The sequence below is a fragment of the Glycine soja genome, chromosome 8 (assembly GCF_004193775.1).
Source record: "Glycine soja cultivar W05 chromosome 8, ASM419377v2, whole genome shotgun sequence".
Taxonomy (NCBI): domain Eukaryota; kingdom Viridiplantae; phylum Streptophyta; class Magnoliopsida; order Fabales; family Fabaceae; genus Glycine; species Glycine soja.
This window is the reverse complement of record NC_041009.1, coordinates 19,105,984-19,120,848: the sequence shown is the minus strand read 5'-3', so window position 1 is coordinate 19,120,848 and position 14,865 is coordinate 19,105,984. Positions and strand designations below refer to the sequence as shown.

General features: G+C 28.3%; 1 protein-coding gene across 1 annotated transcript; it reads right to left on the bottom strand.

The window, feature by feature from the left end:
- Positions 1 to 281: 281 nt before the first annotated feature.
- LOC114422591 (SAFB-like transcription modulator) lies at positions 282 to 4,120 on the bottom strand. Its single transcript, XM_028389033.1, has 6 exons — positions 3,840 to 4,120; positions 3,082 to 3,253; positions 2,265 to 2,951; positions 1,283 to 1,730; positions 1,080 to 1,161; positions 282 to 783 (listed from the first exon to the last, which is right to left on the bottom strand). Exons 1-6 carry the CDS (start codon positions 3,867 to 3,869, stop codon positions 580 to 582), a joined length of 1,623 nt encoding a protein of 540 aa, XP_028244834.1. The 5' UTR covers positions 3,870 to 4,120; the 3' UTR covers positions 282 to 579.
- Positions 4,121 to 14,865: the final 10,745 nt, after the last annotated feature.

Below are 14,865 nucleotides of genomic sequence, written 5' to 3'. Positions count from 1 at the left end.
TCCAAGTGTAGCTTCGGTAAAATAAATTTTTTGTAATGGAACTCAATAAAGTCACTGAATCATTTATTAGGTGCTAAAAAGAGCTTATTTTCTTTACAATGCTTTAATAGTCAAATTTAATCCTCTAGAAAGCATGTCAATAAATGAGTGTTAAGTGTCTTATAGCACCAATATTCAAAGTATATGGTGTGAGAGATACCAAACTCCGGATCTTGTTGAGATTTTCATACAAGTTTGCAACTTGTTAATAAAGGAATAGAATTTGTATAAAAAAAATATGATAAACTGAAAGCAAGATCACATGAAAATTTACATTAGAGTAAAATAAAAAAGGCCAGGTACATGACAACAAACATTTCTCTCTCTATTTTTTTGAAAAAAAAATACAGTTTTGTGACTTGTAAACATCACTCAGCAATCAATTTAATGTAGCACTCAGGTGTTTGAAAATTACAAGGTTTCAAGTATCGTATAAGATGATATGCCAAGTTTTGATGACCCATATCATCCACGGTAAGAAAGATTAGCAATCTTGTAGTAAGGTGCATTTTCTTCTAAAAGCAGTGTTTAAGGTATATATCACAGCCAACCACAACAAATGTAATTGGAAGAGGGCAATCGTCCTGTTTGGCGAATGTATTCTGTTTGAGCCGCAGTTCTTTCTGCTTCTCGATTTTTTCTAGCTTCAGCTGCTGCACATTTTTCTTCCAATCTTTGCCTCGCCATAGCAATCTTTTTTACCATTTTTGCATGTGTCTGGGCTCTCATTTGCTCAACTTTGGCCTAAAATGCATTTAGTTTCAATCAAAGGTAAAATATTAGTAAAGACTTTAGCTAAAGTATTTCTAAGGCCAGATTGCAATTAGATAATGATCAAGCATTTCATGCACTATATTCAAGTAGTTATAAGTAATAATCATAACAAAATTTATCATGCCTCTCTCTCTCCTTCCCTCTCCATATACTTGGTTTAAAATCCTCTGTAAATTGTAATCTCTTCAAACTATATTTAGGTTTCAACTTTTAAGCATGCAGTAACTTTGTTTCCAATGAATATAGGTATGTGAACAAATAACTACCTCAATTCTTCCCATTTCTGCTTCTAATTTTGCCTTTTGCTGACTTTCCCATGCTTGAATTTTGATTTCCTCTCGCTTAAATCTGCAAAATGTCATAAATTATAATCACATTAGAAAGGATGAACAAATTACACGGTTCGATTATTATTTTTCATAAAACATGATTTACATTAGTCTTATAGAGATGTGAGTAAAAATAAAACCTTGCAGTATGTTTAGATTTCTCAGCTTCCTCCCACAGAGCCGCACGTTTTTCAAATTCAATTCTCTCCTGTTCTTGCACACTCACGTCCCGGGGAGAAGATTTGTTCTTTTCCTGTTCATCTTTGCTTGCCCAAGCAGCAATATTCATCTTACCAAGCTGCACCCCAAGGGCTGCAATCTCTCTCCTTGTCTTGATCTTCATTTCTTCTTCAGACAAATGCCTTTTGCCATTTTCAACTGGAAACTGGGAATCCTCATTGGTCGTGTTGTCCAAAGGTGTCGGAGCAGGTGCACCTCTCCTGGGAGTCGACGGCATTGAGGAAACAGGGCTTCGTAGTGGTGTCGCAGACCCAACAGGTGTAGCAGTCCGCGAAGGTTCTTGACTTGGCACAGGGGTCATTTCAGTTCCCATGTCTCTCATGGCAACAGATCTTATCCCAGGCATCACTGTATCATGAAAAACAAGTTAATCTTACTGTCTACACTCTGAGTATGTCACCTACAGAAAGAATCCGGCTTATAATAAGAACATGCACCAGGAAATTCAAATTGCACTTTTTATGTTTCAGTGGTTTCACTCAAAATCTCAGATCATCCATCTACTAAATTAGGCAATATATTTTCTATGGAAATTAATCTTTGTATATACTCTAGAGCATGGGAAACACATCCATATGAATAAAAATTCCCTTAGATCAGTGGCAGCCACACTGACCCAATGAGTTGGGGGACACGGGTGGTGTCTGACCTAGGGCAAAATAATAAACACATCCACACTCCAGCGCCCAGATAAACAGGTGTGTATATATAAACTTTCAGCTAGCCATAATTGGCTCATATTCTCATTCTCCAGTTATCCAATGAGGTTGCCTTAAATTAGCACGAATAATAATTATGCAAATGATTTGTATACTTTTTAATCTTCCAAAAAGAGGATATAAGAAAACCTATATCATCAATACTGGGGGTCGAATAACATACCTGACTGATCATCTGTACTTCTTGAGCAAGATAAACCCAATTCATTGACATCCTTTAGATCTTTGCTTTGGGGAAGAGACTCCACAACTGGATTTCTTCCGTGTGCTTGACCTGAAACCGAATGAGCATCGGAAGGAACAAAAGAGAATTTCTCAAATCCCATATGTGATGTAGTCTGACAGATATCGACTCGCTTTGTTTCTGTGGCCTTGCCTATTGGGAGTTTATGATCATAATTACCAGACTCTGGTGCAACCCTGCCCATATTTGTTGGCATGCGATTTGCTTGGTTATGTGTAGTATTCTTTTTCGAGTGATTAGCCTGTATGTTTTGCCTATTCATTATCCATTTCTCGGCATCGTTCCACTTAGAAGGAATAGGTCTGAATAGGGATCTAGTGGCAGGATTGTTCCCTGGTCTCTCCCCTTTATCAAACTCAAAACTGGACGAGCTAGCATTGCTGTCATAATCAAGATTTTCATCTTCTATTGCTCTCACCGCATGAATTGCGCTTGAATTTCCCGTGTCAACCTTCTGAAAATGCTGCATCTTCACACGCCCCGTGTTGCTGTTTTCCTTAGCCATTGTCTCCTTTGCTTCATAGGAAATCTGGCCATTTTGTCTCCGGTCCAGCACAGCATCACTCGACGGCTTTAATGACAGAACATCCAAGCTTGGAGATGTAACTGAGAAGAACAAGTTTCCAATTAGTCAATATATGAAGCTTTATATTCAATAGAAAAATTAATAAATACTGACTAACATATTAAAAAATGTACATACAAAAATTGTTAAATTGCAATTGAAATTGCAGACCTTCATCATCAAGGTTGTCATTTTTTGAGCCAAGTAAGCTATTCACAAATTCAGCATCCTCAATCCTTGAAGGGGAGGTTCTGGATGAGTTACTGTTGGATCCATCTTTCTTCCTATGATGGAGAGGTCCTAATAACTTCATCCTCAGTTTACTGGGGGAAATTATTCCAGCCTGCAGAAAAAATGGCATACTTTTCCTCATCAACAAAATTCTAGAAGAACTCAATTAGCAAATTTCTAACTGAATCCATATCGCAGCACACTTCATAAACAATTATACCCAATAAATGACCACTTTCTTCTTTTCCACCAAAAGGCCCACCCCACCGTTTCAACCCACACCCTTTATTTACTCAGGAGAAAAACAAGCGCAAATCAATTCTACCCTTCTTTTTTTTTTCTTTCAATTTTCAGCCTTTTTCCCCCTCTCTTCCTCACCCACCCACCCAACAAATAATAATGGCAAGCCCCATCCTTCCATTCATTACAAAAGTAGAAAAGCAAAAGCATGATTTTTGAAACCATGTTAAAAATTCACTTGGAGGGAATCAATGAAACCAAGCCCACAAAAAATAAAAAACAGAAGGGGGAGTGACCAAGTGTAATCGGAACTCCAAGAACAGAAACCTTTGAATCATATGGACCATTTTTCCACCAACCCAGTTTAAGAAACAAAATAAAGATTTAATTTTGATGAAAAAAACAACAACTATGAGGTTGAATGGAAGAGATGGCAGCAGTGCGGCTAAATGCCAAACCTGAACTTTCTCTATCCTCTCGTACTCCATTAGATCTCTGACTGTCTAAGTTGGAAAGTAGTTCATGCAGAAGTGGAAGGGGAAAAAGTTGAATCTTGCAGCTTGGCTTGGAAGTAGTAGTTATGAGTGGTGAGTTGTGATTGTGAATGAGAGAGTGAGATTATGAATGAATGAATGAATGTTGATGCAGCAAGAGCAGGTGTTTGCTTGCTCAAGAAAGTGTTCAAGTTGGGTTCCTCTGCAGTAACGGAGATGCTGTATCTATCTATCACAATGGCCCCTCCTGCTACAAATTCAATTCGCATTTAAATAATCTTTTATGAATTTTATTTTTTTTGGTACACACCTCGTCTATTTTTACAGGAGTCCATCATTGTAGTCATGGGTTGTAAGTTTTTTTTAGAAATTAAATATAGAAGTCACATATATTCTTTTTTTTATATAATTATTTTAAAAATCATATTAATAATAAATTATAACTAAACAATAATATCAAAATATTATACCTTAATACATAACATTAAACTCTGTCTTTTCTAGAAAGATAATTTTGTTTGTGTAAGATAATTATATTTCAATTAAATTTTAAAGATTTGATGATATATTAAATTTTAATTTAAAATTTTAAATAATCTAATGTCATTTGTTTATTATTTTTAATTTTAACCCAATAATTATTATCGATTATTCTTACATAAGATAGCGTAACCATGTCTCGTGCGCGTGCATATATATATATATATATATATATATATATATATATATGATTCTTACAAGAACATTTTCTTACTTGAAAATATGAAAATAACCAATAAAATTTATTAGATAATGATTAAAATAATAGATGGTCAAAATTAAAATATATAAAAATTAAAATTAAAATCTAATATATTATTTAAATCTAAAAAAAAATTCATCAAACAAACTACATCATAAAATATTTTAATTATCATTAATACATATTATTATTGTTGTAATCATCATTGTCATCACTATTTTCCTTGTCACGTTAACGTCACTATTATCCCTCCTCTCATATCTCGATGTAGGTGTGGTGGTGATGATGACAACAAAGGTCAGGGTGACCACAATGGTGACAGCTAAGGATTTTTTTTCGTAAATACACTTTTTTTTCTCAATCTACCCTACTTTGTAATTTAATTCTCAATATACATTACTTGAAATTTTCTATTTCTTTTTTATTTTTTTTAATTTAAAATATTATAAAATATAAATATTATATTATATAATTTTTTAATTGATTTTAAAATTACTTATTTATTAAATTAAATTTTATAATTTTTTTATTTTTATTTTTTAAAAAATAATATTATTAAATATAATTATTTTTGTTTTATTATTTAATTTACTTAATATATTTTTGCTGAAAAATATCAGTGAAGTAAAGCCGTAGATGCGGACATAGTAGCTAACTAATTATTCCGATAATCTCGGCTCCGAATACCTTATATTAGTAACAACTTTTAAAAGAAAAATACAATAAAGACAACGTGGTTTCAATTGAATTACTCGAGGCGGAGCTAACAATTGTTCGGATACTTTTGATTGGATAGAAAATATTACCTTGTACGAGAAAAAAATATACATCAATGTAAAATTTTATACAAAACCATTTAATTATAATTTATTATATATAATAATTTTATTAAATTTAAAAATAAATATTTTAAATTAATTTAAATAATAATTTGTGATTAAATAATAATATAAAATTACTTTATATACCATAAGTGCATAACCAATAAATTTATTATTTTAAGAATTCCAACTTTTTATGTATACATTAAAAAACACACTCTCTTCAACATTCAATTAACTAATTAATCAAGAGGAAAAAATTAGTTAATGTAATTTAGAATATTAAATATATTTTAAATTGGTATTTTAAAAAAATTATGCATGAGAATAAACTATCAAACAATAATAAATTATACACTTCTATAATACTTTTAATTACTAATGTACCAATTAAATATTTATCATACCAATAAATCTTTGGTTTAAGTGGTAATTGACTTTTTCCTTTTAAGTAAAATCTTATATTTAAGTTTTATTGATAAAAAAATATAATTAAAAAAAAGAGTCTCAAAAAAGTAATAAACCAAATTATTAGACAAAAATTAATTCTCATCAAAGTTAATAAATATTTTATATCAATAATATTGTCACCCAAAAATACTTATGAGTACTAATATACCAATTATGTCCTTTTTCCCTACTCATAAAACCTTTTTTCATAATTTTATTTATCTATTTTTATAAGATTATTTTCTAATTTTTAAATATATTAATTATTTTTCCTAGATATCTCTACTTAAAATTTCTCTCTACAAGTATTAATAAAAAATAATTAAGTGAATAAAAATATATGAAAATTTTATTTTAAAATGATGTTACAAATAGTCAATAAAATTAATATGATTAACTAAATTAATTATTTTTTAAGGTACATAAATTAGTTTAAAAAATCATCATGTTATTACTTTGTGAAATGTCAAGAACAGATAGTCTAACACATTTTTTTCATTGTTAATATATTATTAAAAGTGACAAAATATTACAAATCCCACATCATTTTGAATGACTTTCTCTCTAATTTTATAGATTTTAATACATTTTAATTAATAAAAAATATTTACAGAAAAATATGTTAGAGAGTGTCAGTAATATTCATCGGTAATATTCATCTTCATAAACAAATAATTCTTTTGGTCTTGAATATAAAAAAAACATCATTTTTTTTTAATTTTAAATATAAAAAATTTAATTAATTTCATCTTATTTAATATAATTATTTTTAAAATACTTTTTATTTAATTAATATGCCAGTTTTAATATTTTTTTTCTTATCATTGATATCAAATTTCAATAAATAACATTTTATTTAAAAACAATATAATTAAATATAATCAACAATTTTTTAAAATTAATGCGTGATTTTATTTTTCATTCTTATATTTAAGAACAATAGATGACAAGGAAGGCATGAATATATTCCTTGGTGGGTCAAAGATACTTCTGGGAACACATCCACGAAAGCAGGCTCATAGTTATAGATTTTAATTTATTTGACAGAGGAATTAAATTAATTAGGGCGTCAGAAGACAGAAGCCCAAAGATCAGAGTTCGGAATTCTATAATGTGACTTCTCCTTTCACTCTGCCCACACCATTTTAATTTAGAAATTTTTTTAGTGCTAGTACTTATCAAACAATACAAAATAGTTATTTAGTATTTCTATAAGAATTAAATAAAAGATTTAAAAATTTCATATATTTTTAAGAAATTATTTTTTTCCCAAGTTAAAAACCATTTTTTAATTTATTAGGTCGAAGATTAATGATACTCATAATACATAAAAATGACTGATCTAAATAAATTTTACATATGGTGATAATTAATTTAAAACTTTTTTACATTAACTTTTTTATAAAATATCCTTAATTATAAGTTATCTTTTGCTTTCAATAAATAATAAGTAGAATATATTAATATTTTAAACTCTTTAAAGTTTAACTTTGTTTTGTAAAAAGAGTATTTAAAAAAATTGATTTGATTTGATTTTCCTCTTCTTTCTTTTTATTTTGAATATTCCCTTCTCCCCTTCATCAATGCTCACGTATTAGGCATAAAACTTGATTTTCAAATGCATTTACTTATTAACATTCTAAAATAATTAAAGATCTTGAGTAACAAAATCTTGTTTCAACACTTTCACAACGCTATTTGAAAAATTATTTTATAAAATAAGCATGGAACACATGAATTAGTTAGCACAAAGATTATTTAACCAATTGTCTCAATCTTAAGTCCTTAAAATGTAACTATAAAATGATCTCTAACATAATATATATATATATATAACTCTTTCTAATAAAACACTTCAATATAATATTATATATCTTGCATCTGTTTCACTTGATCGAAACTACTGTCAACTGAATCAAAAGTTTAGACTGCAACTTTTGATGTTCATAACTTGATCCACAGATTCTTACTCAGAAGTTTCTCACGTAAACTTCATGATCAATAATTAATACTCTGCACTCAAATAGCATAGTACTATGCCATTCAATATAGGCCAATATTGTTTAGTTTAGTACATTAACAAACTTTTTTGTTACATCTTTATTAAAACTAATCTCTTCTTGATACTACTTGGAAGCTAGGTCTTTTGAGCCTACCAAACACTTTCTAAACAACCTTCTAAGCAACTCAATTCTTAACTTAAGAATAAACACAAAAGGGCTTTTAGTTTTGTAAAGCTTGCAATTCAACGTCTCATGTTGCGATTAAAATATTTTCTTTATTGATTTTTTATGCATTTTTCTTTATTGATTTTGTTGTGTCGTGAATGTGACCTGCAGGCTACAACTCTATGGATGATTGATTCAATCTAAAATAGGCTAGTTTCCATTTAATTCAGAATTTTCTCGCAAGTTGGTGTGTATTTTTAGGAGATTCTCCTTTTTCTTTGAAGATTAAAAAACCAGTAGACAGATGATATCACAATCATAAAAAAAGTTCAATATCAATAAATGATAAAAACATGTGAATTAAAAGTGGTTGAAAGAGATTTTATCCAGTTGATACATACGCTATAATCAAAAGTCATACAATTTTATTTTCATAATCAAAGCAGCATTGCAAATAGCCAAATAGCAAAGAGCATAATATTTTATGAGTGGGTGAAACATACTGAAAGACATTATTTATGCAACTTATATCCCTTCTCGATCATATAGTCATACTCAATTAGTTGATATCTTCTTCAAGACCATAGACAAATTTGATATAGATAGATACTGGAAAATTTGATAGATTAAAATATAAACAATTTTCTTTACATTTGTTTTTTAAATTATAAGCTTTTTGATGCAACAAACTAAGAAAGTTAGAAAAAGAGTAATGGTGGAAGTTGGAGTAATTTGTACACGATCTTATATTCAAATTTATTATCTTAAAAATGTATTGAAGTATTAAACATACTTCAATGGAGGGGAAAAAAGAAGAAGACAAAACTCATCTTGTTATCAAGTCTAAATAAATAACTTAAAAAGGACGGATGGTAAAATAATAAAATAAAAAAATTAAAATTTTAAATGAATATAAAGAACCATAAGTATAATTATTATACCATTCAAAAATGTCGTTGAGATCTTATTTCAGATTGCCCACAAGCCGTAACTTCCTTTGACTAATTTGAAAGTGCAAATGAGCTACACTTAGTAGTCAACTAAGGAAGAGAAGTAGATATAAGTCATTTTATGTCGTACATGCACGATCCAAATCAGTTTTAGCTATCATTTTACAAATACTCTATCTATATTTTTAAGGTTCTGATAACATTTGATTAAGAAAATACTGATTGATAAGGTGAAGAGTATTAATAATATTAACTACTTTTTTCACAATTTATTGATTAGAAAAACTGATTAACCCTCTTTTCCCCCCCTTAATAATCCCTCACTTCTATTCTTCGGCTCATTAATTAAGATGCCATGCATTTAGAAACGTAGCTAGGAGACCGTTGCCAATGAATAATTGAATAGTAATTAGGACTCCTCATTCTTTTAATTAACTCTATTTGCAAATATATTAACTTCCCGTATCGGTCTAAGAAAACATTATTTTAAAGGCGGTCTAAGAAAACATAATTAACATTATCCAAGATCTAAATAAAATTTTTAAAGCTCAAAACCCAATGGGAAAAGTAGGGAGGTTATACTACACTTTTTGTTTGCTTTTCATTAAGGTATATGGTTCTATAAAATGCTTATATTTAAGTAACGTTACACTTTTATATTGTTTACTCCTATTAGGAGCTCAAGAAACATTATTTTATTAGTGTTAATTTCATCAATTCATTAACCAAAAGTTAATTTCATCAATTTCACATTTCACATGGTGTGTTCTCATTTTGTGTGGGCCCCATTCTCTTTTGAAGATTTTGGGAATGATGTGTACTATGGTTTATGCCCTTCAAAGGGGCTTTGACCAATTTGTCTTATATATTTTGCATTCGTTTTGGTATGTGAACTCATTGATTCGCCTACATGTTTGACCACCTTCAAATTCCACATTTGAATTCAGGTACAGATCGAAAACGATTCCATAGTCCTTACTAAATGTTTTATTTCATACTTTTTATAGCATAAGTATGTCTTCGTAAAGTTTTGTAAGCTAATACACTTCACCTCTGTATTGACTTTTTTAAACCGAAGAAAATACACCGATGAAAAAGATGATAGATTTTTCAAAACTAGAGAAACATGCAGAGAAGCAAATAATAAATGTAGAAAAATAAGCCACAATGAAAAACAAGACAACCGATATGATGCGTCATAATTAGCAAATAAGTTTGTCCTTGATTAGTAATTCAATCTTTAGATTCATGCATTGAAAATGTATTTGTTGTAAGATTCATTAAATGAACTTTAGAAATTAAAAGAATTAGTTTTTAAGAGAGTTAACAAAATGGACTCAGTTAATTGGATAAACCCAAATATGTCTGAATGTAGGAACCGAACTTAAATCTTTTAGTTTAAATATATAGGTTTCTTAGTTGGATCCAATTATGACTTAATAAAGGTTAAGCCACATAAAATCCATTAAAAGCCCACAAAAATAGATTTTTTACGAAGTTAAATTTTATTTTTTAGGCTCAAATTAAATTTGAACCTTTTTGACCCGATCCATTATAACATATGACCCGCGTAGATCTTAATTGTATTGAGTTGGATAACTTGTTTTACCACCTATAAGCTTTAATTATATCATGGATTTGAAAAAGAAGAATAAAATAAAATCAATGAAGATCAAGACACTAAAATTTTGTGATTTACTCAATGTGCCACATCATGGTACTTCCATAATATTCACTATAATTACATGATAATATATAAAGATTGAGGCCAGCAAAAACCTCAACTTTTTTCGGTGATAAAAGAAGAAATCCTATTATATATATATATATATATATATATATATATATATTATAAAAATGACGCTAATGATTTTTTCCTCCTACCAAGTTAATTTATTTTTTTCTTAGGTTAAAAATCACGAATGTCCTCAATTAACTGAGTCAAAAATTAATCTCACTTATAGTGTGTGATTATTATTGATCTAAAAAAATTTTGCACATATAAGAATAAAAAATTCTCTCACTGGATAAATTATTCTCAGTAATGTGAATACAATAAAATCTTACACAACCACATTAATCATTAATCCTTTGAGTTTAAGTCAATTCATTGAAGTAAATATTCCTTTAAAACTTCATTTATCAAGTTGTAAAGATCAAATCTTGTTTTAAGAAACAAGATTTGAATGTAAACGACGTTTGGTAATATGGACTCTTATTCCTTGTAAATTTTCAGGCCTAACATATTTTCGAATTTTCAATGTTGATATAACAGAAGTCCTTTGAACTTTGAAGTGAAGGTATACTAATTATAACAATTAAAATTGTAAATTTAATTGCAAAATATTATCCAAAGGTAAAGGTCTATAAATTTGAAAAATAAGTCTAATGAACATATAATCACATATAGCATAAAGGATCCTTTTAGTATCAGACTTTCAGTTGTCTTTCTAATTGAACAACACTTCGCTTACAAGTTACATCCAACTACGAACATTAAAACAGGTACAATTTCCTTTAAGAAGCTAGGAAAAACAAAGATGTTAACCTATTTTATTGTTTTCGTTGTTTTTTTTCCTTGGCCCAAGTTCTTTTTTAGCTTGACATGAGACTCTAGTCAGAGACTGTTTTGACTAAATTTTGTAAAATTAAATTTACTCACATGATCTATAACAATTTATGTTTTAAAGACATACATTAATCGGACAAATTTGGATTTGGAAACAAAATCAACTTAATTTAATACATTCCACCATGACATCAAGCAACACTTATATTCCAAACTAAGTGACAAAAGCTACAGTGATATTTATTTAATCTTCATTGATAACTCTCTATCTTAGAGATAAAAGCAAACACTACATTAACAGACTTTTTAATGGCTTTATGAGGACAATGACCAATGATAGTATGAAAGCAACAATTAAACAAGGGAGGCAATGAGCAGAAAAAACACGAGTGGGTGGGAATCTACTGATAGTTTTATTTGTGTGGTCGCCATTCCAACATGCAGATAGAAATGGTTCCACTTCCAGCTCCTAGTCAAAACAAAAGAACCCTTTCCCTTTTAGTTATAGGGTCGCATTATCCCATCTTTATTAATGCTAAACTAAATCATTTATCTTATTTATTAACTATTTATTTAATTGCTTTAGAAACTAATTTAATTAGTTATTTTTTTAAGAATAAACACTTTTAAAGCATTTGAAAATCAGTTAAAAAAATGTTTTTTTTTATATATTAAATACTTTATTTTTTATTTAATATTTAATATTTTCAATTTGTTTAACAAGTTTCTTTAATTTTAATTTTTATGGCATTTATTAAAAATACCAAAATGCTTACAAGTAGGTTGGAATCTCCAGTACTCAGTATTCAGCTTGGACTGTACTTGCTTTGGAGAGAATTATTGAGTATCTTTCCAAATACTGTGTATCGATCTTATCGTGAAGCAATGCAAATTTGTCAGCACTATCATATATAACCAATGGCAAGTCGTTTTCTCACATTAGATTCAGGCACATGGTCTGGGCATTTGCGTTGTTAGTTTGCAATAAAACGTACCAAAGCTATTGTTTTTTTTTTCTTTCTTTCTATTTTCTAGGTTAATTTATAATTACTAAGTATATTTTTGATTTCTCCAATCTCCATGCCATTATTTTAATGGCACAGTTTATTGTTAACTATTACAATACATGCTTTAATATACCTTATTTTTAAAAATCTAATGGAAAATACAATACATGCTTTAATATACCTTTCTTCTAATACACAATCTATTGGTTAAAAATTGTTAACTATTACAATATTTTTTTGACTGCTATTACAGATTATAAACGAGACTCTTTTTTTTTTTTTTTTTAAAAAAAAGAGTTATAAATGAGACTGGTTAATTATGAAGTTTTTTTTTTTTTGCTGAATTCATTAATTAAGAAGTAATATCTACAATTTTGTGTGATGTCTAATAAATTTAAGTCAATAATAGCAAGTATGTTCAAAATAGATTGTTAGAAAATACATTTCTTTACATTTAATTGTAGTAATACTTAATAATACCAATTTATCTAATTTTTTTTATTCTAATTGTTATCTAATTGAAAAGTTAAACACAAATCTAATAAATAAAATAAAATTAAATTTAATATAAAATTACACCTTCATAAACTATGATAATATTAAATGTCTTAATTTATTTATTAATAAAGTCTATATAAGATGTTAACCTCGGGTCTAGTTGAGTGAATCAGTACAGAGTTTCATATCTCACAAGTTGTAAGTTTAAGCTCTCATTTGTATCTTTGAGATCATGTATATGTAAGTATATATATATACTATTTTTATAAGCACTCGAACCTAAAGATTTTTAATTTTTCTTGTCTTGAACTAATGCGTTATCCTGTTCTTACTGAAGAAAAAGGTCTTTTAAGACTCTCAATTCAAAGATATGAGATTGAATCTCAATTTGAGGAAATTGTGTGTTTGTTTGGAACAGAGGGGGGATTAACCTATATTTTCTATTTTAAACTTGAAATGAGATGAAATAATAATAATTATGTACCTTTCATTCACTCTATATTTAATTTAACAATACACACAATTCAAATGTAAAAAATGGGCCTCGAACTCATTTCCAATCTTTTTCTTCTTCTTCTTCTTAAGTGATGCATGTAAAGACTTATAATATTATAATTCACATTGTTATATGACATTTAAATACGTATTTTTCTTTCAAGTCAATTCAATTCAACCAGCTTTTATTTGGCAAAAAATTTAAAGAAAGTTACTTCAGGACACTAATGTACCATGTCTTCCTCAATCTTCTATGCTTGTAATCGTAGGATCTAATATGGTAATTTGGCTTTCATATATAACCTTTTGATATGTAGTACAAAATATTTTATTGTTCCTTTCAACTTTTCCTTGGGATGGAATTCGATCTTCAACGAAGTCATTGTTATAGCTTGGAATTATGAATATTAAGTGGAGGAATTAAATGAAGATTATACACCACACCATCCAGTATGTGGTGTGGATAAACTGGTGCGAGAATGTTTCAATTCAAATAATTATTTTGAATTTGAATCTCATTTAAATAGTTAAGTTAAATATTAAAACGGAAAAGTTTTAGTCCATAATTGTGCTGCACTCTATCCAATTTAAATAGAATTTTTTCCTACAAATGATATATGTGATCTATTAAAAAAATGAAGATTGCACTGCATCATCATCTGGTGGTTAGAAACTACATTTGTGGGTGATTATAAGTTGCTTTATTGTGTATTTGTGTAACTTTTGTATCAGAACTTGACTTTGATTAACTTTCATAGATGCATTTGAGCTTAACAAAGATAGACATATAGTGAATTGGACTCAGACCCAAACCGTCACAAATGTCATGTAGACGAGTCACTGTTATAGTATACTAACAAACAGTCAGACATAATGAAGTATTACACGATTGAATGAGATAGCGTCCTAAGTGGATTGAATTACAAGTGTGAATAAAAGTATAAAAGTTAAATACAATATAATTAAAAAAAATTCATAAATTTAAACCTCAAGATTTTAGGTTAAAATATAATATTAAATTTTCTTATATGATTATTAATGATATTTAACTTTTAACATATTTAGTTATCATAGTTAATTAAGTTAGTGTCAACAATGCATAAATAACCTCTAAAAAACCAAAGAAGTAATTTTAATAAACTATCAGTGTAAATTTCCATACACTATAAACTGATTAGAATAAATTTTACAAATAACTATTAAAATAATTGTTATAAAAATAATAATTTTACCATATATAACATTCCATAATTGAACGGAAGTATTTGTACATTGAATATGTTCTAATCA

What these genes read in the sequence shown, in the direction of transcription:
- LOC114422591 (XM_028389033.1), bottom strand. Translation starts at nt 3,869, where the DNA reads ATGGAGTACGAGAGGATAGAGAAAGTTCAG. An exon ending in TGACAACCTTGATGATGAAG is followed by an intron (nt 2,952 to 3,081) that starts GTCTGCAATTTC and finishes TGTTCTTCTCAG; the next exon opens with TTACATCTCCAAGCTTGGAT. An exon ending in AAATCTAAACATACTGCAAG is followed by an intron (nt 1,162 to 1,282) that starts GTTTTATTTTTA and finishes GACATTTTGCAG; the next exon opens with ATTTAAGCGAGAGGAAATCA.